This window comes from Falco peregrinus, chromosome 11, assembly GCF_023634155.1.
Source record: "Falco peregrinus isolate bFalPer1 chromosome 11, bFalPer1.pri, whole genome shotgun sequence".
In the NCBI taxonomy this organism is placed as follows: Eukaryota; Metazoa; Chordata; class Aves; order Falconiformes; family Falconidae; genus Falco; species Falco peregrinus.
Genome location: NC_073731.1, coordinates 9,005,394 through 9,029,333, shown reverse-complemented (window position 1 = coordinate 9,029,333; position 23,940 = coordinate 9,005,394). Strand labels below are relative to the sequence as shown.

Sequence of the window (23,940 nt, the reverse complement as noted above, 5' to 3'; positions counted from 1 at the left end):
TTCCCTCCAAAGCCTTTTCCTGTCTCTAGCTTACTCCCTTTAAAATTAGCAGTGATACTGCCTCAGACATGATAGACTGGAAACCAGTTTATACAGATCTGGGTTACCCTCACATCCTAGGAGAGCTGACAGAAAAAGGTATGTGGCTATTACGTGTTCAAACAATCTAAATATATACTCTTCTGAAGCAGCAACTTCATTTATAAAATGTTTGTTCGGTTCTGTTTAGAGGTTACCTAAAAACCATGAAGTCATAATTAACCTCTAATTTTCAAGCAGTAGTGAGACTGCAGCTTCTGTTCTGGCAACCCCTGAATTTAGTAGAAAACAGGCATTCCACAACTACCAGGAAATACCTGCAATTTCTTTAGCAAAGCAAAGCAAAGAGTAGGCTGATCAAAATCCATTACCTGTTAAACCAGTCGTCTGTATAGCGGGGGTAGGGGTAGGGGTCATTACTGCTGAAGTCGTAGCTGGCTTTGGCATTCTGCAAAACACAAAGTTGTTCAGTAAGTCAGCAGAAAAACAGATACGCAGGGCAAAGCGGAACACAAATTGAAGGGGGGAGCTGAGAATCATTAGCAAACTTTGTCCACTTCATTCTGTGCGATGCATCTGGACACAAACCAGTCCTTGTTGTGCTGTGCCACTTCCCACACCAGCCACCTGGGGAAAGATGCTTTCTGGAGTTCAAAGCCTCCTGCAGACCATTAGTATTTCCAAACTGTGGGCTAATTGGTGAGGTGGTGTGAGAGCTCTGGTTACTGCCGAGGGACCGTTCACCAACACTCACAACAGTATATAGGTGTTGGGCTATTTGGTGTGGCAGGACAAAAGTTAAATCCCATTTCCCGAACAGTGGCGGAAGTGACCACACTTGAGTCCGTCACATAGAATTATTTTTTCAAAAACTCATTTGTGGTACTACAACAGACAGATTTCTAGAAGCCTTTCAATGCCTAAGAACATACATTTATCAAAATTCAAATGTAAAAACTGCATTAATGGTCAGCACATATGCCTGAAAATCCCTTTGCATATTTTCTTGGTCCTTTAGTTGTCTGAACAGCTTCACAAATGCAGCTTTCAGGCGCTTTTCAAAATGTCAGCTCACGTCTCTGCTTTTCATATAAATCTAATCGTTTCTGATTTTGCCCTATCAGCAGAGTTAAGGACACTCAGCAACTTTCGGATGCTAAATCTGAGAAACAAATGGAAAGTTTCAGAAAGTCAAGTGCCATCTTCCTTCTTCTCTCTTAATGAAAAAATAAATAAAGGGTGACTGAAATTAAGCTTTTAAAAATATTTAGAAGCTTCCTCTCAAGTGTATGTTCACAGAGTTTATATTTTAATAAACACTATACTCAAGGAACATAATTATGTTAATTCTTAATTAATGTGTACGTGCATTCTTTCTAAGATTTGGCTGAGCATGCTATTGAAGATAATTTGAGACTCGTGAATGAATAGCTTCGCTCCTAAAAACATTCCCCTTCAGCAGATTCTCAGTTCCTGGGGTACAGGAATAGACAGTCCATTGGTAGCACCAAAGTCTTTGGGCTTTGGATTCAAAACTCCTAACTCCCCCAAACTTGTGCCAGAATGAAACAGGGACAACACTGTCCTTGATCCTTGGAGGGCAAAAGTAAGTATCTTTCAAGTTACTGTACAGTGATTTTTTGGGGTGATCATTTCAGAAAGCCTCATTGCTTAGATTCAGCATGGACAATAAACAGTTTGCAGCATTTGAATGGCACAGAGATCTGCAGAATGGTTATCACACGGCTTGATGCTGTTCTCAGCTCAGACACAGGTGAATATCCTTGTTGATCTCTCCGTATCTCTAAACCAAGGCCCTGATTTTCAGCCTGAAGATGCCTTCCAATATTGTCAGCTATAGCCACAAATTCGCAGGGCTTCTAAGTCTCTGTGACCAGGTGTGTTTAATTTACCTCTTTAATTACCACAACTGCTTATACAGCACTCTGAATGGCACAGATTTGTATGAACTAAGAGTAACCAGAACATGACTTTTCAGCCAGGGAAAGAAGGGGAATCTGACAGTGGTCTATAAATCATGAATAGCACAGAGAAGGTGGACAGGGAGTTATTATTTACTGCTTCTCATAATGCAAGAACTAGCAGGAATCCGTAGCAATCACTAGAGGGGAGATTTAGAAGCAGTAGTGAACAAGAAGTACTACTTTTCCACAGAACATGTGATGAGTTACAAAAGTCACTGTCCCCCAGCAATGCAGAGGTTCAAAGCCTGAATGAAATAAAAAAGTGGTTAGACAAATTAGCAGAAGATAAATCTGGAAGAGATATTAGATGCTGTGCTTCCTCCTTCTCTAACAGTCCATGAAACAGTGAATGTAGAAGCTGGGAGGCCATAATCAGGTAGACAGGAGACAGTCTCTGACCAGGTGACCATACTGGTCCCCAAGCATCTGCTGCTGGCCACCGGCTGGGGGCAGGATCTTGAGCTAGAAGCCTTCGGGCCTCACCCAGTGTGCCTGACAAAAGCCACGTGGCACAGACGTCCCATCTTAATGCCACAGAGCAAGTCTGAATTCTGCAGTGTCCAGGGGAGTGGTGACAAGGATTTGTGCAAGGGGCCGGGTTTCATCCAACACATGGCAATAAAAGAAAATGAGCTTGTCAGCAGAAGATCCAGTCCTGTTCTTTATTAACGAGTGCAGTTATCTGCTCCTACCAGGGCAAGCTGGAGAATCACATCCTACAGTAAAGTCAAAATAGAAACGATGACTCTCTCAGAGTAATTTAATTAGCAGATAAAACCTACTCTGTCACAGAGTTTAGCTTGGCAACCTTTGGAGAGAAATGCATTTCAATCACAAATTAATGAAACTTCACTGCCTTGGACCAGACGTGGCCTAGAAACTATGCAGACTGCAAATAACTAAGCTTAGCTGCAGTGATTTCAGATTGCTTCTTTCAGGTAAGTATGGTCTAACTCAGTACTAAATGCAATTAGTTCAATACATTGCCAGTTTCTTATTCAGTCAGAAGCTCTGTTTTCACTCTAAAAATATTGTACGGGCGAGAATTTAAACTCAGTTGCGGGTCTGCTGTGTTTTTTTCCCATCTGGAAGAAATGCAGTCCTACTTACATAGAAGACCCTAAGCTCACAGTGGGTCTGGTGAGACTGAATTTTCAGGACATCATCAGACATGCAAGCACCTTGTGGTACCTATCAACCACTCTAGAATTCCCTTGTGCAAAAATTACACACGGAAAAGCCCTTCTAGCTGTGCAGATGTACCACTCATAGCCAGAGTAGCAACAGGCAAAGGAATTCCAGCATGAAAGATTCAGCCACCCTACAGCAGACTGCAGCTCTGCTGTATGTCCCATGAACCCAAATGTCAGCTTATGGAAAGGTTGCTTTAGGCAGGCTATAAACAAAGTTTGCAGCACTCTTCCACATCCTGTGTCTCTTACTTGCTTGATTTTGGATCACTGCACTCAAAGGAAAAAGATATCTAATGTGGCAGGAACCATCCACAAAGGGCAAAATTAAGAAGAATTCTTGGAAAGAAAGCAACTGCTGACTGCACAATTTATCTTCATTAGGACCTTTGAGAAAAGACAGTGAGTTTCAGCTTCATGAAGGAATATTCCGCCCACACTATGGAAGCAGTGGAACAGGCAATGAAACAGCAGCGACAAGTACAAATGGACTGCTTCAGGTTCCTAATTTAAAGATCAAATCCTCAAACATCTAAGCCTCAACCTTTTTTAATTATTTTTTTTTAAAAGCACAAACCAGTGACAAATTAAATCAGTTTCAACACCGGACCAAAAAGGGAACTGCTTCAGTGGATAGCTAGAATATTTCATCTTGTGTTTTGAGAAGTGAGTATTAAAATCTGTGGTCTACCATTCTCCTCCACAGGCTGGACTCCCCATCAGGCAGCAAGTGGGAACTTATTGCTAGGATTTAATCAGGGTAGGAAACCAGGAGGTGGCAACCAAAACCAGTGCAGATGAGGATCTGCAACGGCATACTGAAATGAAAACACTTTGCTTTTCAATTCAGGTGACTCAGTTCCCAGTTTTAATGCAAAATCGTCTGGCAGTTAATTCTCCTAGACTTGAAGTGTCTAATATTTGGTTTTCAAGGTAATTGCCTGGTCTTTTTCACCAGGGAGCAACTCCAGCCACCAATCTTAGGCACTGATCACAGACTGCAGTCCAGCCTTAGACTAGTCATTAGGCACACAGTGCCAGAATGAGATAATCCTATCCCTCAGGTTCAATCAAAACCAGTTTGTTGTTGCAAAGCAGTTAGAACCTGATGTTTATCAGTCACCATCTATACACAATTACTTATAAATAATGTCTATTATATAATTAAAATGCTATTACAGAAAGGAATGGTATCGTATTTTAAGGCATATCTCTATTTTTCCTTTCTAGCCACTACCCCAAATAAGATGCTAACAGAAGAGTACTGGATGAGCGGGTGAGATTCTTTCAATCTTTTATTAAGTAATGGCTTATATACCACGACATGAATAGACTACTTTTGCCTATGTATAAAATTCTGCTTGCCTTAAAAATAATCTTAGACTGACATTTCCCAAAGAACTTGCCTGTACTTTTAAAAATACATGCAGTAAAACCTTCTGTGTAAAACATTCATTATGTAAAATATGACAATAACAATATATCAGTTGTCCCATGTGTTGCTCAGATGTATAATAAAATTATGTACCTTGAATAATGCAGCAAGCCCATAATTTTTTATATGGCTTTACAAGCCTCTGAAGCATAATTCACACACACTTCTCTTTTTCTCTGTGACTCAAGAAATGTGCCTATGCTCACATGCCAGTCCAGGAGACAAACAATTAAAGACACAAGTCCCACTGGTCACAGTCTGATTCTATTCATGATGTTAAAGCACTGCTGAATTTAGCCCAGAGATTTGTGTCTTTTAAAAGAGGAGAAAGATTTTTAACACAGGTGGCATCTGGTCATAGCCTCTTCAGGCAACTGCAAATCCTTAGAGAGCTGAGGCAGAAAGATACCTTTTGCCTGTTTGATTTCTTTACTGATCCAAAGAGTGAGCAAACCCCTGGGCTCAAATTACAACATATAACATCTCAGAGGAACTGTTCTAAAATAACACCGAATGTCATGTGGAAAAATGAAATTCAGTTTTGTACACACAAGCTTTAAGAAAATGGAATACGCTCACCAGGAGGCAACATTTTTCCTAGGAGAGGTGCTGTAAGGCACACAGGTCACTAATGAAAAACTGAGGCACTGTTGCTAAGTCAGTAGTCAGTACAGTAAGCCCTTTTCTCTCTGCCATGGGAAACACGCTATTTTGCTTTGTTTTGTGGATTATTTTTTTTTAAATGGACATGAAAAAAACCTGCAGCTTCTTAAATAGCTCTGCCTTTACATGAACTCATTTACATATCCTATATTACTATCCAGCAAATTCAGAGCTGCATTCAAGACCTTGTGGAGACCGAGAATACATCCACAAAATAATGGGCCATGGTCAAAAATATTAACCTTAAAGAGCAAATTCATTGCCGGCAAATGCTGTCATCTCCCTCCAGAAACATCAGCCTTTTACCCCATTTTTACAGGTGCATCACAAAAGTAAAAAGACACAGCCAGACACCAACAGCCAGATCTTGAATAACGGATAAGACTGCAGCACACTCTTGCGCCGTCCTTTTCAAAACAGTCACTGAATAATAATACATTGAGCATCATTTTAAACGCATTGAGCAGAGAAGTGTGCTGGGTCCTGAATAACACCTGAGGTGCCCATAAGCCCTCCCAGTATTCCAGTTTCAGGTATTCACTAGTGTCCCTGCCTGGCCACAGACAGAGCAAGTACAGAGCACACTGCAATGGTGATTTCTGTTTGTAGTTACTTCACTTTCCTCAACATTCACCAAGCATCTGGGATTAGGTCAAAAGCAAATCTAGTGCAATTACAGCCAAAAGAGGATAAATTGACTACACACAACAGGTGACTACTGCTTAATTTAGAATAGTAAAAATAGTTGAGATAACAAGCAGTAACAATTCTAATCCTCCAGTTCTTAGAACTTATAGGAAGACAGGCTGGCTGTCCAACCTCTGATGTAACTTTGTATTTTGCAAAGCTGAAACTTTTTTCACTGCTTAGGTTTAAAAACAAACAAAAAATGCGGCCAAAAAACCTCATGGAGTCTCATGTTAACTCTTACATTTCTCTTAATTAAGACAGCATTATGTTTAAAATTACAGTTATGAAGAAAAACAGTTTCACCAAGATCATCTTACATTGTGTTCTTTCTCTACATTGAACAGATTTCCTTTGTCAAGCAACTGATGTTCCTCTCTACGTATCACTTGGCATTACAATGTCACATAACCTCTTGTTTTTTTCAGCACTAACTTCCTTCCTACTTCCCCTGCAGACAAATCAGAAAACCAGCATGAGTTACATTGCCGGCTGGTGCTCTCCAGCACGTATCTTCAAAAAGAAAGGCTGGGGATAAACAACTTTTTATTTCACATGGGCATAAAGCACCTGGGCAGTACAGCGGTGATGTATACCACACAGGTAGATCTAAGCACAAACTTTTTAAAGCTTCAAAGAACAGAAGAAATGATCAATTCCGTTTGTAGGTACCAACACTGTTGAATGTTTTTCCAGTAAACAAAATGGAATTGCAAACACATCCAACTAAATGCCATCTAACTCTCTGCAGCTGTTTGCTAATGCTCAGCTCAGGGGTATATAGTCAAAGAGGACACAAAAAAAAAAAAAAAGAAAGAATCACAAATATGCAAAGAAAATTTAGGCTGGGCAGAATTTTTAAGTAGTGGAGAATTACATTTTTTTTTCCTAACAAAAGTTTTAATAAATAAAACCAGTTTATTGAGATACTCTCCATTTCCTCCACCGGAGCCTGCATCTTCACCTGACATAGGAAAAAGCCTAAGAAATTGAGTCAGGCATGAGACTTTATTAAAAAGCAAGCAGCCAAATGAACTTGTGCTTGTAATAAAGAGGCTGCTTCACAATTCACCTCTTGGCATTCTTAGCCTGCTCCACAATTTTCAAGTTGATGTGGAGGAAAGCTGAAGCACATCACCAGTTGTTAATTACTTGGATCCACAGCTCTGAAGGCAACAGCAAGTTAACCTACAAAAAACCCGAAACCTATTTCTGCTCAGTCAAACATTCCTTAATTTTCAGAGGGGCTGCAAAAAAATCTTCAAGCTATACCTACAACATACTGAAGGGGTACTGAATGTTCATAGGGAGGCATATTGCTAAGACAACAAAATTAGTACAATAAAAATAAATTAGGCAGCTAGTTACTGTTAAAGATTTTCAGGGCATGTAGCAAATTTAAAGCTTTAAAGTTTCAGGCTGTGGAATGAACTCCTTGATATCTTTAATTTGGGGGGGAGGGGGAAGAAAAAACCTGGCATCTAACTGGCTAGAGATAAATTGGATTATTTTATCATAAAAGCAAATACAAACACTGTAATGACTTTTACTGAAAAATACTGTGAACACACGTTTCATCTAGCTTTAGTGTTCCATTTTATTAAAAACCTGGCACACACTTCCTTGCCAATACATGGATCTTTTCTGCCTTCAGATACTTTGATTACGTATTAGCATGACCTACTGAAGTTGAGAGAGCAATAGAGGTATAAAGCTGGCAGCAGAGAAATGAGGTTCAGGTCCATTATTCTTTGTTATATTCCTGTAAGAAATAACTGACAAGTTTGTCCATACATGAGACACACGCCGGGTGCTGAGCTGCAGCACAGGTTGTGTTGGCAGTGTTTTGATGGCGGCCAGCACTTACAGCCTCTTGGAGGGATGAGCTGGAACTGAAGGGAGCTAAGCCCTCCTGTTCCTGCCCATGAGCCCAGACTACAATCTACCAAAATCTGCCATGGGCTCTCGCACCAAACACAGCCCGCTGGGTTCAGATCACACCCAGCATAGAGGTCTCTGAAGTGGGAAATGGTGGATAAGGGATAATTTCTTCCGTCACTGTAAGAAAATCTATAGCTCAGTTTTCCATACAAACTCAGCAGTCATTTGAATCCAGTCACTTAGCATGACACAGTCTGGGTGAAGAGTGACCACGTGCACTGGGAGAGCAAACACTTCCCTGCTGCTGTGCGTGGCTAGAGGGTGCTGACACCCACATCACTCTTGTGACCGCAAAGGCTGTGCAGTCACAGTCGTTAAAAACTGATCAATTATCAGCAATTTGCACAGAAAAGTGCAGGAATACTGGACATGCAGTTATAATGGCATAAACCAAATTTGGCAGGATATTCAGGATGACCACTTTAACAGGTTACACCAATCTATTGTTACAAAAGAGGCAAACTGCAGCTTCCCAAAGAGGGAAATCGAAGTGGCTTAGATGGTTTGGGGGTTAGCTACAACAGACAGACCTGGTCTGCAGTGCTGAGGGAGAGCGCAGGACAGGGAGAGCTATTCTAGTGATACAAAAGAACTGAAAGGAAGAACAGATGAGACAGAAAAGCGGTTGGGTATTTTCCTTCTTCTCAGCTGACAAGAGAAGAAACTGTTAACAACTGCTCAACTCACCTAAATTGCATGCATATGGATGATGATGAACGAGCACATAAAAGCAACACTGTAGGTGAATCAAAAGGAGTTGAAAATTTCAGAGAAGAGAATCAAAAACCATAATACAAACTATTATTTACATTTCTTTTGTCACAAAAAGCAAACACAGGTTGATTTGCATGCCTTCAAGTTAAAAGGTCTTGAATATCTATTTTGTTTTATCCCAGTTGCATGCTAACCTCATTAGCATAGTTTGAGAGCATCCCAGGGGAGCATTAGTAATATGACTATCTGTGAAGACATGCAGGGTTCTCAGGGATTTTAATGGACCACTTTATATGCTTTTGCATTCATTAAAAAGTTTGCATTGTTTATTCCATGTGGAATTAGCAAACCCGATGGACAGCTACATAAAAAGTTTCAGGGAGAGAAGGTAGGATCTTCAGAACAGACATTCTCATGTAAATCCACACACACTACATTTTGCAAGTGTTCATGCTTTTCAATTGTACATGATCATTACAGGTTCTTCTCTTAAAGATTAGTGTATTTGATCATAGCTAATGTTTTCACAGTAATTTACTGGATGTGTAAATTTAAGAAAAATCCTAGACACCATTAGCTGACTGAAATAAAGATTCATAATTACATCAGTCAGACACGGTATCACTGTTGACTAATTCTGCAACTGAGTTAAGTGCCACTGAATAAAAGTGATTTAGTTTCTCACAAGAAGTAATTCTAAAAAAAACGTGTGCTAGCATGGGAATTATTAAGCCCTTGAATGTAGCACAGCCTCTGTGCTCTCCTTTGTATATATTCAAAGACAGATTCACCTCCTTTAATAAAATCCAGACCACAACCTGCCTGCAGAACATCTCCAACGATCCCTAATCTATATCAAAGCTTATGAGAAAAGACAGCACAGGGAACGTGTGACTAGAGGTATGCACTACCATATCCATTTAACTTTCACCAAACAACAGCTACACAGCACTGGAAATGGCTGAAGTTTCATCAAATACAAGCTCCTGTTCTACAGTAAAACGTGTTATCCTGGGCAGTCATGTTTCCACAGCCCTTGGTATTATTTGCTCAGTTGAAGCTAGGAGGCCTATACATCTTTCTGTGATGATTAAAAAAACCCAGAATACGGAATACACAATAGAAGAAACACTACAAATGTGTTATTTATATGATCTGCCAGATTTCTGATTGCTCTGAACTTAATGGAAAAATTACCAGTGACTTCAAAGAGGCCAACATTTTATTAGACATTATGCTTATTGCTTCTGTTGGGAATGCAACAGAAAAGAAGAACATTATATTTAAATCAAAGCAATGTGAAATAGGGCAGGCATTTAAAAACATCTTCACCACCTACACAGCTACTGACAAGTAAAATATTAATACGAAGAACGTAAATGTATACAACTAAAATCAAACAGTGCAAAGCAACCATGCCAAGATGAAGTGCCAGGACAGAAAAAATTGAATTCATTTCAGATGAACCAAATTAATCTACATGCTCAGTGAAGGAGAGGTGTTTAAAGTACTGGAGATCATCTGCACCTTTATCTACTGTATTTAGGCTGTTACAGTTTCACCGAATAAAGCGGACTCCTCGTGCCTCTCTGCTCTCTTCTGCAAGTCTGGCTTATCCAAAGGGCTTGACCAAAACTCTCCTTTTAAAACCAGTTGCACGCCCACTAGTTAACAGTGGGTTTGAGACTCTGCCAAAATCATGACTAGGCCTGAAAGTCTCTCCCTAACACCTGTGAAATTTAGGCGAAGCTTTGTGAGGGACTAGTGTTTCCCACACACCCCATCTAATTCAGACTTCCCTGGTAATACCTTGGCAGCCAAAATGTAACTACAGCATGAATTTTAATTAAGTTCCATTTAAATACTGATGGATATTCAGGGATTTCTACATTGGTTAGTGTCTTAAACAGTACAAAGGGTTAAAATAACTATTCTTTGAATAACAGAAAATATAAAAAAATACCAAAACACTTCAAAATGGAAAAATCTTCAAAAGTGGTTTTGCTTTTTTTAAGCCCAAAAGTGGTATATTCACTTTGGGGAAACAGAGCACTTTATTTCACTTAGTTGAACTTGGTTTTAAATTACACGCTGTGCACTGCCTCCAGGGGACTGTGTGTGTGTCTGACCCTGTTCTCCCAAGTGGACCACACACCAGAGTGGGATTTTGTTGCTGCTGTTTTAATTCAGCATGTTCTACAAGCCAAACATTTAAAGTGAGGTTGAACTGATCCAAAATAGAAATGTTTCACTTTTATTTTCCCATGGACACCTTGATTTTATAAATCACTCATCTTTACCAGCAAAAATATTGTTCCAATGGAAGATTTCTGGACAGTTCCAAAAGCTAATTTTTGGAATGCAGAAAGAGAAGTAACAAAAAAGCAAAACAAAGCAATACCAGGTCCCTTCATGGCAAACAGTGAGTACTAACATCTTCCCTCTACTTTTCTTGCCCAAATAAAAGAAGAATTTTTTTCCAAAAAACTTACTTTGAGAAATCCTGGAGAGAGGCACAAGCCAATTTCAAAAGCTCCAGCCAGAACTGATGCACAAATGTCCTTATCTGCTCTCTTCTATTCCTGTGCATTTCTCATTTCAGCAATCTTAATTTACTTTCCACTGACAATGCCTTAAGTGAAAATTAATACCACTGCTTAATGATTAAAGCAATTAGCCACCTTGCACTTTCTCAGTGTGCAGCTGATTAATTAAGTACATTGATTATAGAGAAAAATAAATGCTGCGGACAATGTGAGGTCTTTAGCTTGCAAAGCAAGTGTCTTTGGCAGCATCTCACGTTGCTTGCACACCAGGCACGCATTTAACTTGAAGATTATCCCTTTTAGGTGGTTCTAATCTAGAATAAAGCTGGAAACTTTCTGTAGCATTCATTGCCCTGAAAATAATCTCGGGCAAATGCAACTACAATATATTAGTATCTTATTGATTCCAAAAGAATTGTACTTTGTTTTTTACAGCCAGTATAAATCAGTGCCTCTCCCTGAAGAGACCAACATCAGTAGAGCAGCACCAACTCCAGCTATATAGATAGCGTGAAGCACCAAGCCCAGAATTTGCCAAGCATTCAGGGTCCAGATCTCTCACACTGGCTTCAGCAAAGCAGTTAGCAGAACATCTTTCAGTGAGAGAAATCCAGTTTTCAGCTGCAAACACAGGTCTGTATGGGGCACAAATCATCTCTCCTTAAGGCAATCACACCTCCTTTACAAGTTGCAGTCTCCTTTGCAGAAAAAGCCTCTTTCTATGCCCTCTGGCCATACGAAATAATCCAGAGAAATCATCTTCAAATTCTGTTTGCTGTTCCACCTTTTTAATTGAGTTGAAAGCTAGAAGGCTGTTATAACGTCTACCATTACAAAACATTTTTATCTTTCACAAAATAAGAAGACACTGACATCTCCTTTACATAGCACCATGGCTTCTCTCTCCCATTAGCAGTGCTTGTATTAATTAGCTATAAGGCAGAGAAGAGCAGCTGTGCAGTCATCTTATTTAGACTTCAGTACACGAGCACCACTGTGACATGTACTGCAAAACCAGTTACTGTTGTGAGCAGGGGAGGACTGTCTGCACAACCGCACTACGTTTTCCAAGATGCAAAGCATTTTCTCTATGTGACAAACCCAGGACACTCTTCCAAGTACACAAAGAACCTTATTTGCCTGGCTGATTTTATCAGAGAAGGCATCATCTCTTTTTCAGCCTTTCATACGTTCAGAGAAAAACCCCAGATTGCACAGAACAGAGAGATGAGCCCAGAAGCTGATCCTGCACAGAACAACAGAAAAAAATAGCCAAGTCTGAAACAGAGAACTTCATTCTTTTCCCAGTAACTTCTAATGTATGCCAGTGAAACTTCATTGTCTTGCATGTCCCAAACAATCATCTTTCTAAATGCTAAAACCAGCCCCTTAGCTGCATGAAGCCACCCGAGCAGCGCAAACAGCCCAGCAGAAGGCCATCAGTTTCAGTTGCTAAGGCATCCGTCAGCCTGGCATTTAAACACTTGATCCATCTTCCTATCCTGGCAAAAGAGAGGTTTCATTTTGTCTCAACAATTTCTTGATGAAATTTCTGCCACCATCTGCTTTAACAGCATGCATCAAACAGTGTGCTTACTGAATTTTCAGTGTTAGTAGAAGGATGTATTGGGAATTTATCCCAGGTTTTGGTTGATAATTTGAAATTGTTATGCTAGAGTTTATTTTAGAAAACCTGTCTGCAAAAAAAACCAACTCCAACCAATGTGCTGGCTGTGTTGAAGCATCTGAAGCAGTTTATTCTGTTCTTTATTTTTTTGATAATGTAAGTGATACTTCAACACTGCAACTAAAAATAGGTACTAGCAAAATCACAAGCACAGAGTTTGCCCATAAAATACCGATGTATTAGCAGGAAAGGTTTATTGAAATTAAGTGTCTACTGCATGGGCTCAATAACCCTTTGAATGGCAGTGTAGGAAATGGCAGTCTCTGGCTCTTTTGAAAATCGTGCTGTAGGAATCGGATCTCCTATACCTAACTGAAATCACCCGCTGATGCCAGGCAAGTATGAACCTGACTTGCTATGGTTTGGCTTTACTGCTGATCCCCTGGGCTGATATTAATGACAGTGCTGAGACACTGGGAACTTTTCAAGGTCTTCAGAGGGTTTCCAACAAATTTCAGTCTTGGCAGGGTATCATTTTTCTTGCCACCAGTTATACGTGAACTCTGTTTGACTCGGGGAATTACATCAGCTGGGATTTCTGTGGGGCAGATCATCAGGGTCAAAGCAGCACGGTTCAGTAGATGTCAATGGAGCTTTGTCAACTTACAAAACCCCACAACTAGGCCCCAGTGACTTCAGTGGAGATACTGATGATTTATACCGGTAGATCACTGAGACCAGGCTCATGGCCTCCAGCACAATTTGCCGGTCCTTTTGGCAGCATGCAAGGAGAGCCAAGAAATACTCAGAAATTCACGCTAATGAAGGAAACACAGACTTTCTAAAAGATCCTTTATGCTGTTGCTAAGCTTCACTGCACATATTGCAGCATCTAATTTATTGCCTGTACTATTTTTTATTTCTTTCATGGCCGTAAAGATTATTCAATAATGTTTTTGTTCCTCTAGCAAACAATGGAAATTGCAGCTCATAACAGAAGTAGAACATTTCTCTGCTTCACTGCTTATGTGATAAGATAATTATTCCAAAAATATGCTTCTGCCTGCCTCTCAGCAAGGTGGGGGAAGCTGTTAGCAAATTAGCTGGTGACAAGTTACCAAAAGTTGTGAGAGAGAGACTGCTTTGTGTTTGGAGATGTCACCAAAGTGGAAGGAGAAGACAGGTAAGGCTACCTGCTGTTCACCTTTGAGTAAGAAATAGTGGATGTCAGAAAACTTCGGCTCCAGAAAATCTTCCCTCATTCCTTACATGGGGCCTTTTTAGCTCAGCAAATCCTTTCCAGTGTACAGCTTGAGTGACAGCTGGGAAGGACCCTTGGAAGATGGAACGTAAGGCTGTACCGTAAAGACACGTTACAGAGAAGACAGAAAGGGGAAGGATGGCAACAGAGCACTGCTAGGATGACTGCATGTTGGTTTGTGCAAGTTAAATATGTGCCATTCCAGATTTCAAAATCTTTTTTGTTACCTGAATGTTACATTCCTATCTGTTACTAAGAATGGCCGCACGATTCTCATTTCACGTGTATCGGTACTTTGTAACAGAGTTACCTATTCACAGCCACCTCCCGTTCCCCTACAGTAAATGCTTGTCTTGTTCTTTCTTCCTCCGCAATTTCTTTAAGCAAGCTTTCAACTTCAGGCAGAGTTCGGACACTGAATTTTTTACTCCTGGCCCAAGTCTTTTGGTGGTCTCTCGTCTCTCCTCACTACTGCTGATCAGGGACAAACCCACTTACATGGGATGATCAGCTCCCTCCTGCTGTAAACGGTATAATGCAGCTACACTGACCTTCACCAGCAGACACTGGCCAAGTATAGAAGTACCACAATACAAACTGGTAAGAGAGAGAGATCAGCTTATGTTTCTGTTTGTGGCACAACAAAGCTCCATTTGCTCTCTAAAATTTTTCTTTAAAACGATGCACTGAGATTTGTAATGTATACACACACACGCACACACCCCCCCCCCCCAGCTGCTGTTCTCCTCTTTTATTAGATGTATCTAATACGCAGCCCTTGTTACTTCACTTTTCTTTCTCAGATGCCGTATCTTGCAGGAGTCAGTCCTGAAAATCGGTGGCTTTGTATGCACAGTCTGAGTTGAAAGAAAACCATGGAGTACACTAGGCTTCAGCTTTTTAATTATCAGTTCATAATGAAGGGTTCTCTTTGTGGGGAAAAAAATAATTTCCTGAAGGCTGAACCTCTGCAGGGTTTCCAAGGCTTGGAAGAAAATATTGATTGTTTGACAATGAGTCTCTCTGCATTCACGGTGCAGAATGGAAAATTCCAGCTTTGCCATAACCCCCTGATCCCAGAAAAGCAAGCAGCTATACTGCAGCAAGCTGGGAGGGGGTGCTGAGAAAGCAGTCCATCCAGACTGAGCAAGAACACTCCTTTCCACGTATATAAAGTGCATTAAAAAGAGAAATAGATGATTTAAGTAGTAAAGCTCAGAAACTGCAAAGTAAAATATGGATAGAAGTGCACTCCATATGATAGGTCATAGCTCAGCAATTTTTAGGAGAAAATACAAATTATTTTTTTCTTTAGAAAGCTCTTTTTCTCTTCCCTGACCCTCCATTTTGTCTAAGTGCTAACACCCATTAATCTATTCAAGGAAGAAACCCAGAAAATCAAAAACATAAAAGCCAAATTAAACTGAGTAACCAATGCCAAGTTTTTATACTTGAAAATGCTCAAGTGCCAAAGACACCACCTTTGAGAGACTTTCTAATTGCTCCCAATTTTCAAGCAAGTTGCACAGAGATTGCCAGGGTATGCAGGATTCACACTCTTGAGAAACACAATCTGTAAAGTTTTAATTTCCTAAAAATAAACAATATAACTTAAAAGAAAGCTGCTCCGAGGTGCAAGTGTCGTGAAACACCAAACGTGTAGTGTAGGAATTGTACAAAGGTGACTGCAATTGCTATGCCAGCTCAAACTGAGTTAACAACTCGTTCCTTGAGACTCGTAGCGTTGCATTTTTACATCTAACTGATTTTTCCTTCAGTTGAATTTAAGTCCTTGTCCTTAGTTCATGCCCAAATTACTACCTACTGGGAAAAAAGGCCCCCGTATTCTCTGAGACACAGAAGATGCTGTTAGAGCAGGACCTCCTAGGACTCAAGGATGCCTGCCCAGCCTTGTAGCGAGAGGAGGAGAGGCAAAGTGCAGGTGAAGCAAGCCCTGCAACTGCTGTTCTGTACCTGGGCACGGGAGGAGATGGCGGATTTTAGCAGCAGGAGCAAGAGCCAACCTTGCCCTTCAGGCAGTCATCTCTCAGACACAGCAACTGCAGCTGGCTCTGTGTGAGGAAGTGCCAGCACCTCTAACTGGTTACAAAGTTTACCCTTTTACCAGTTACCTTGCATATAATGTGTTAATTTACCAGCACATTTCCTTGCTGTGTCCTCTGGTATATTCAGCACAGGATTAAAAGTGAACGTTAGGCAATACAGACAAACTACGCAAACTCGAGCTTCTTTTTTTTTTTCCCCCCCCTTTTTTCCCCTCTGTGCTGTGGTAGCCTAGAACCACAGATTTCATGTGATAGCTCATATTTAGTATTTCTGTATTAAAAGCATTGGGGAGATATGTCCTTTAAGACTATGATCTTTCAGATGGGGTTTCTGCTGGCCCTTTAAAGACTGTCTTACCAGCCACTTGCTCCTCAGTCTTTTCTCCTGTGTCTGACTATTGATCTGCCCTGCACAAGCCATGCCCAATTCTGCGCTCTGCATTGGCCAGACAATCTTTCTTTGTCCCTCCACAGCCTGATCATTGCCCCACTACTGGACCACTCCTTGCCTGGACAAAGTCATTCCTACACAAACCTTTTCAGATTCTCATCTCAAGATCAGTCTTCTCACAAGCCTCTCTTGACTGCCATGAAATGTTTGTTGTTCCCGTACCCAGACAGCTCTTCTCCAATTTTCATCCCAGTGTTTCTTTTCTGAACTCTCAGACTTCTCTCCACCTCTAGTATTTTCTGGTTTCCTTGCATCGTATCTGTGCACTGTCATTCTCTGTGTCATTTTCCATTAATGTCCAGAATACTATTGCCACTCTAAAAACAATACATTTCTGCTAAGCCTGACAAGCATTTAACCCCTCAAACACAAAACATTTTTAGAATTAAAAGAGAAAACACTGCATTGCTGAGACACTTACTTTTAGTTTCTGGGCATGATCCTAGGTTCACTGTTGACAACAGAACAATTTGCTATTGTATCAGATACAGTGTACAGACTTTTTTGCTTGTTAGTTCAAAACATGATTTTCAGAACCAGAATATTCCCACATACTCTTTCCACACCTGCTGCTGAAAAGTGAGTGAAGAGCGCGTGCTTTACCCAAATCATATGCTAGAACATGCACACGGAGCACAATTCCTGCAAAGAAAATTACCGCCTTGTACAAACTTCCTTGTACAAACTTCTTTATTTGTATCAATTTATGGGAACAGCCTACTGAGTTACTCTTGGGAGAGAATTTTGCAGCCAGGGGACAGGGTTTAATTAGCTGCTATCTAGTTATTACACCAGTTCACAAAGAGTGAAACTGGCTGTCCTGCTCTTTACGTCTGTGGTCAGCTATTTCCCAAACTTCTTGCCCAAAGTAAATGCCTTCTTTATCCATTTATTCTCTACCAAATGCGCTTTGCTATTTGCAACAACAAACAGATTTTCATCCTGCGTGTTATTATTTTCCACATTGCAAGTATGTAGAAATAACTGGTTTACTCTTTGTCATTTTGGAGCTGTTCTCTCTGAACGGCTCATGTTTTAACCAAAATTTCCAGTTGTCTTTGTCTTCTTTTAATCAAATTGCCACTGCAAACTAAACCACGTTGCTCAGCTGAAGAAGCCTGGGCTTCCCTCAGGAAGCCACTGCCTGCAGGAGAATAGCAAGACCTAAAGCAGAGACACTGCAACCCCCCCTGGCAAGGAGCCACAGCTTCCTGAGCCTGCTGCCCACCAGCCTGCAAGCACAGCGTGAGGGCAGCGTACCACTAAGGCAGCCTACAGTGCATCAGTGCTGGGAGCCCTTGTAGATGCTTGGGGACAGGAGTGCTACCGTCAGTGGGGCTGGGGAGAGCCTGGAAGAATAAAGAAAGATAAAAATCCTCTAGTCTGAAGGTCTGAAGCCTGAGGGAGGTTTGAGGAATAATCAATGGACACAGCATGTGCTGAGAATACACAATCTGCCCTGCACACGCTTCGAAGCACTGGATCAAATCACCTGTTACAAAGGAATTAAGCTGTTCCTGGAGGTTTCAAAGGCTAATACGTGCCTTGCCACAGCCCACAGCTCCATGGCCCTCCAAGTGACAGGTGAATTATGCATCTTAATAGCAGGATTTAAAGCCGATTCCCAGGTTACTCATTCCTGTCCTAAATCCAGTAGTGCAAGCTGCGGCTTATTTAATGTGAGGCAGCACTGTCATTCCTCCGCAAAAAGCCTTGTCACCTTTCCATTCCCTGCACAGGCAGTCCCCTTTTTAGTCTGCTTCTTTCAGTGTGTAATTTATCATCTGTAAGATTAGCAGTTCAGCTGTACTGTTGTTCCACTCATTACTTAAAATTTTGTAGCAGAGGGACTATAACAATAAGAAAATCCACATTTTACAGAAAAGGTCAGCATGTACTTACGTAATTTGATGCAAGATCAGGATGCAGATAATCAATTCCTGCAATAAGATAATGACAGAACAGAAACCAAAGGTTAAGAGTTTCAAATAGGATTTTCTATGATCACAGAACAAGACAAGAAAACTTTGCAACAATAGGAAAATGATCAAGGCAAATTATGCAACTGATCGAAGTGAGATTCCAGCTTTTAAATGGGGACCTTTAAACTGGTGTACCATTTCTGGTGCAGTCCCAGCTCAGAATTTTCAATCATTTATGTTAAAATCTAGGTGCCGATTGAAAAGGTAAGCTCAGTGACAAAATTTATTGACCTGTTTTGTAGACTAGATGATATTTACTTATTAAGGTTAATTTAAATCACAATTTATCTTTGCAACTCAAAGCACACCAAAACTAACAAGATCAGTAAGCAGTGGATCAGTACAGGATGGAGTATTTTTAACCACTGAAAACTGTCATCTAAGTAGACAGAAAATTACCTAATCTAGACTTGGGCAGATAACTAAGGCAAATATTTTGGATTATGTATATGAAAGAACTTCTAATGTTAGATTAGACCATTTTAGCAAATCTCTGAGCACAGGCAGCACACCTTGGTAGTGTGCTAAAGATTATCACAGTGCAGTGGTGTGGAACATACTCATTCTAATGCATGGTATCTTTCTACATATGGCAAATACACAAATCCCAGTGGATGGTGTAACAGAAGCTGCAGATCTACACTCGGATGGGATAAGCTGACCAGTTAAAACATACAAAGAAATGGCCACCAATCTCATATTACATTTTGATCATTACTCTATCCCACGTCACCAACCACCACAGTATTACATGCTCAATTTTATCTCCAAGGAGGATGCTGTTATGCTGGTTATTCTGATGAAATGAATACCTCCCATTATTCAGGGTCCTTAGCACTAGATTTGCATGAAGACACCCTTGTATCTGTGGAGAGCCTTACTGATCTAAACGGCCAGATGGACAGCATCTGACAACAATGTCCAGATGGGCAGCAAAAATCTCAACAAAGAATCATGGTATTCAAGTGCTCTCTTCCACAGTTACTGGAAGTGAATATAAGGCAAATTAACCCCTTCTCCAAAAGCTGTACCTGATGGGCCAACAGCTTTATTTGACCTGAAGCTCAAATAGTTTGCCATCATACCCATCACAGTCAGGCCTAGCTATTCTGAAAGCCAAGTCCTGTCTCTGGGATCAGGGAAATTGAGTTTTCACATGACATCATGTAAGAGGTCATGTCTCATGTGATTGATCTCTCTTCAACATGCAGATGTCTGAGTCTCCTTTCTTAAAGACTTCCACAAAAACCCTGCCTTGGGCATAAGCAGATGAGGAACAGAATTAAGTGAGGACAGATCTCAGCTGACTCTAGAAAACATTCATGGATCCAGACATTTTACTTACTTGTTTTTAATATTATTCAGTCACCATAAAAGGAAAACATTCAAAAAAATGTAGCCCAAAGAAAAGTGCTGAGAGACTGCACAGAATTCCTGTACTTCAGCAAAGAACCCATGAGAAGAACAGCTGTGACTTCAACCGTACCTTTTATCTTTTTCTTCTCTGAACTTAACCTCAAATTAGTAATATATTTAATATGCAGGTCTTTATTGACATTCAGAATCAAAGTGTTTAATTATTTCAGCTGTCAAGTATGACTTTGAGAATAATGTAACCCAGAAAATGTTTTCTTAAATAGTTTTTGCACAGCAATTACATTCCCCAGTCAGTGCCTACAGAAGTCAAGGGGAGTCTCTCCTTTGGCTTAATGGCCATTATGGTGTGCCCTGGAAGATATCTGAGTGATAACTGCAAACTATTTTTAAAGCTTGGTTATCCATGCTACAGTACCCCTAGTGAAGTCTTTATAATGTATTTTCCCTGAAGATCTCAAAGTCTTTATGGAGGCTGGTAGTCTTGCCACTATAAGCAATCCATTATTACTTTTTAATCTTTTCTTTTTTTTTTTTTTTACTTTGATTATATGGAAAAAGCGACTTTAAAAATATTAAATTAGCACTCAGTCTTCACTTACCATCATCCATAATTCCTATGGTTACTCCCTTCCCTGTGTATCCCAGCTCCCACGCTTCAGCTACGTTAAGGTCAAGTCCAGGAGTCCCATCTGCTTGGCCAGTGTTAATCTAATACATTAGTGAAAAAGAAGAATACTCTTTTTTACTTGACAGATACATTTCCACAGCCGCTGAATTTTGCTTTATGTCTCTGCATGTATCTTTTGGTATGGAAAATATATCCCATTTGCTTTGGAGTGCACATCTGTACATAATCATATCTACTGCAATAATGCAGCGGTAAAAAAACCTAAACCAAAACAAACTAAAAAAACAACTCTGGGTAAATTCACTTCTTTGTGGTTTATAAGATTTTATAAGACTCCTACTTAAGCCCGTCAGGGCAGTGGGTCAATCCAGAAAAAGTTAGATCAATAGATTTTACATAAGACTTTTTACGAGCAGGAAATACTTTTACTCTTGAAAGGACAGATCAATGTTCATGACCACTGGGTTTAGTACCAGAAACAACATCTTTGATAACCAAGTGGGCCCTTCTTTAAGCAGGAAAGTTCACTAGATGAACTTCAAGAGTCCTTTCCAACCTTGTGTGTGTGTGATTCTATGGTTCTGCAGTACAGGCAATCCCCTGTTTCATCAGGCATTACTCATGTTCCCCAACCTCATTCACAAATTTCTCAAGTTCCAGGAGAAAAGTAATACAGCTTTTGCTGCTCCTGATGCAAAATTTTTCAATTTTGTGTCAGACACATCTCACTTCAAAACACATTTTAGTGTACTTTATAATCTCAAAAATTTATAGCTTCATAAAAATGTCATTTTTATCACTGCAATATTTTGATAGAAGTACCAGAAAGAAGTGAATTAATCCACACTTTAGTTTATCATCTCATTAAGAACGAAGCCCCATCTATGCTAATGGGCCTTCATTCATCTGAAAACTCTTGTCGCCTTAGAGCGGAAAAAAACCCTAATAGTCAGCCATGTCAGATAGAGTCATAAAAGATAAGAAACAGATTAAAAGGAAAGAGAATAACAAACACTACTCTTAAGCAAAAAGACCTTTCTTAACTTAACAAGGCAGTACATTGACTAAGTATTTAATCATAAACAGGTTGCAACATTAAAAACTAGCCAACATTATCAAATTTTTTAATAGAAAAAATGATTTTGGCTACTTCTATGTAAAAGTTTAATTTTTCTTTTGAGATTGAAGACTTCTCCCTACAAAATATGACACATTAAAAATGAAACAATTTAGCAAAATATTAATTTCTTTTGACATTAGCTTAAGCTAAAATTCATCAGTTTTCAGCTGTTCTGCTTCTGACAGAAGAAAATAAATTAGAGTTCAGATTTCCTTAAGAAAAGAAAAACCTCAACTTTTTCTAGCCAATACACTAGAACTTTTTTTGAAATTCTATAACAGTATTTTACCTGGCAACAGCTCAAAGACATGATTCATATGCAGTTTTAGGGGTCACATCAGCACACCAGGAATGCCCACAGGACACCAATACAGTTCTCTTTCAAGCCTTCTAAGGATCTTTCCGTTGACTGAAATGAAATTTAGCTCTTGAAATGTGCTGGGTCCTCCCAGCATAAAAGAGGTACAGTTAAAAACAATAGGACCGAGCCTTGGGTCCATTCCCAAGTTTTTGTGACATACAGGGGAAGAACTCTTGCAAAACATTGCAACAGCACAGAATGGCTTGAATGCCAATTATTTAGTTACGATTACTGTGATTTTCTTTCAAAACTTACCAGGTACCATTGCTTGGTAAATAAAGGATCATTCATGTTGATGTCAATGTCATTGATGTCTCTGTATCCTCGCTTCCTTCTGCTGAAGCCTTCCTGTTGCACAGCTTTTCGTACCTGGAAAGGTTAATTTTTACATCTTCAGCTCAACATCCTTAACTACATATACGAAGACTTTTTTAGCCTTGCTTTCACGAGAGGTAAGGCTTATGAAATCACACTGTTTGTATCTGTGTCATTCATTTGCAACTTCTAAACCGGTAACTGATTTCAGTGAAAATTTGCAAAGAGGTAGAGAGCTCCAGGACTACTACAATGGCTATGGGGGGCAGAGACACCCACAAGTGTCCTGCCTGGAGGAAGGCTACAGCTTGAACATGTTTCAGGCTCCCACCTATCTGCATAAGAAAGAGCCCCTATCCAGGCATCATTATTATCATGGATCTTCTTGCCATACATTACTTTTCCACTGCCAGCAAAATCAAAACATTGTTGTTAATAGAAGCCAGAATTATTTAACTAATTGCCAATATGTCACTGTTTCAAGCTGCTGGCATTTGATAACATGAGGATGCAGGTCTCAACCACGCTTTTACTTTTTCAGATTTTTCTCCAGGGCATTTTCAGAGTATTACATAGCCTTTCCTGCCAAACAGATTTGCTGGGAGAAAAAAAATCTGGTGTTGTGTGCTTTCGGCATACTCCTGAGGTTCTCAAAAAACACGTCTTGTAAAGTGATCTACTTTACTGCAAGGAAAATCCCTGAAATAAGTGATAAATAAATATACTGGCAAGAAAAACTACATGGCAAAAAAGCCACTAAGCTGACCACACTGGCTGAAGTATAAGATATGAAAATGCTGGTTATGAAACACAAATAGCTATAGGTTTTTTTAGAGATCTTTTTCTTTATGAAGAGCAAATCCATAGAAACATTTAAGTAAGCACTGTAAAAAGTCAGAAAAGTCAGACACACAAATATACTTGGAGGCAGGAACTACACATGTCAGACCATAATCATGTTATTTGTACCCACATAAAAGAGCACTCCTAAACGAGACCACTGAATGGTTGTAATTGGAGTTATAATATCTGCTAACATATTCTCAGACCTTGCAGAAGTGCTGTCAAGTTTGGCATGCTCTTTTTGTATTCTTTAGCCTAACACTTGGAATGAAGACAGCATGAAGAGTCCCAGCATTTAATTAAAAAGAAAAAAATGTTAAAAAAATCTAGCCTTGATCAAGGAGAAATGCTTAAAACCATAAACTAAGCACACCTTGAGGTGTGCTGCAAGAAGGCAGTAATACCACCAACATTTCCTTGGCATTTTCTTGAAAAAAATGCATGGTTATTAAATAAATCTAATAACTCAGAGAACCACTTCTAGACATGTGGCTTTGGCATTTCTGATTAAGAATACATATACAGGAGTCATACTGCTGTGTCACAGTAATTCATACAGTGTCAGTGAAAATCAACAGAGGAGAAATTCATTCAAAGGCTAAATCAGATCTTAGGTCAGTTGAGTCATTCTTGGAGGTGTCCTTCTGTCTCCGTTAATTAAAGCAGAAGCCTCAAAATACAGTGCTCAGTGAGGTGCCTAAGGCTCAGA

General features: G+C 39.9%; 1 protein-coding gene across 1 annotated transcript in view; it reads right to left on the bottom strand.

Annotated features, from left to right (window-relative positions):
• The window catches only part of PCSK2 (proprotein convertase subtilisin/kexin type 2), a 109,179-nt gene that overhangs the window by 33,292 nt on the left and 51,947 nt on the right, over positions 1–23,940 (bottom strand). The window contains exons 3-6 of the mRNA XM_055816508.1: positions 22,329–22,442; positions 20,564–20,672; positions 18,508–18,545; positions 411–487 (exon numbers count right to left, since the gene is read on the bottom strand). Of these exons, the coding sequence (XP_055672483.1) occupies positions 411–487; positions 18,508–18,545; positions 20,564–20,672; positions 22,329–22,442 (338 nt within the window). The remainder of the gene's footprint in view (positions 1–410; positions 488–18,507; positions 18,546–20,563; positions 20,673–22,328; positions 22,443–23,940) is intronic.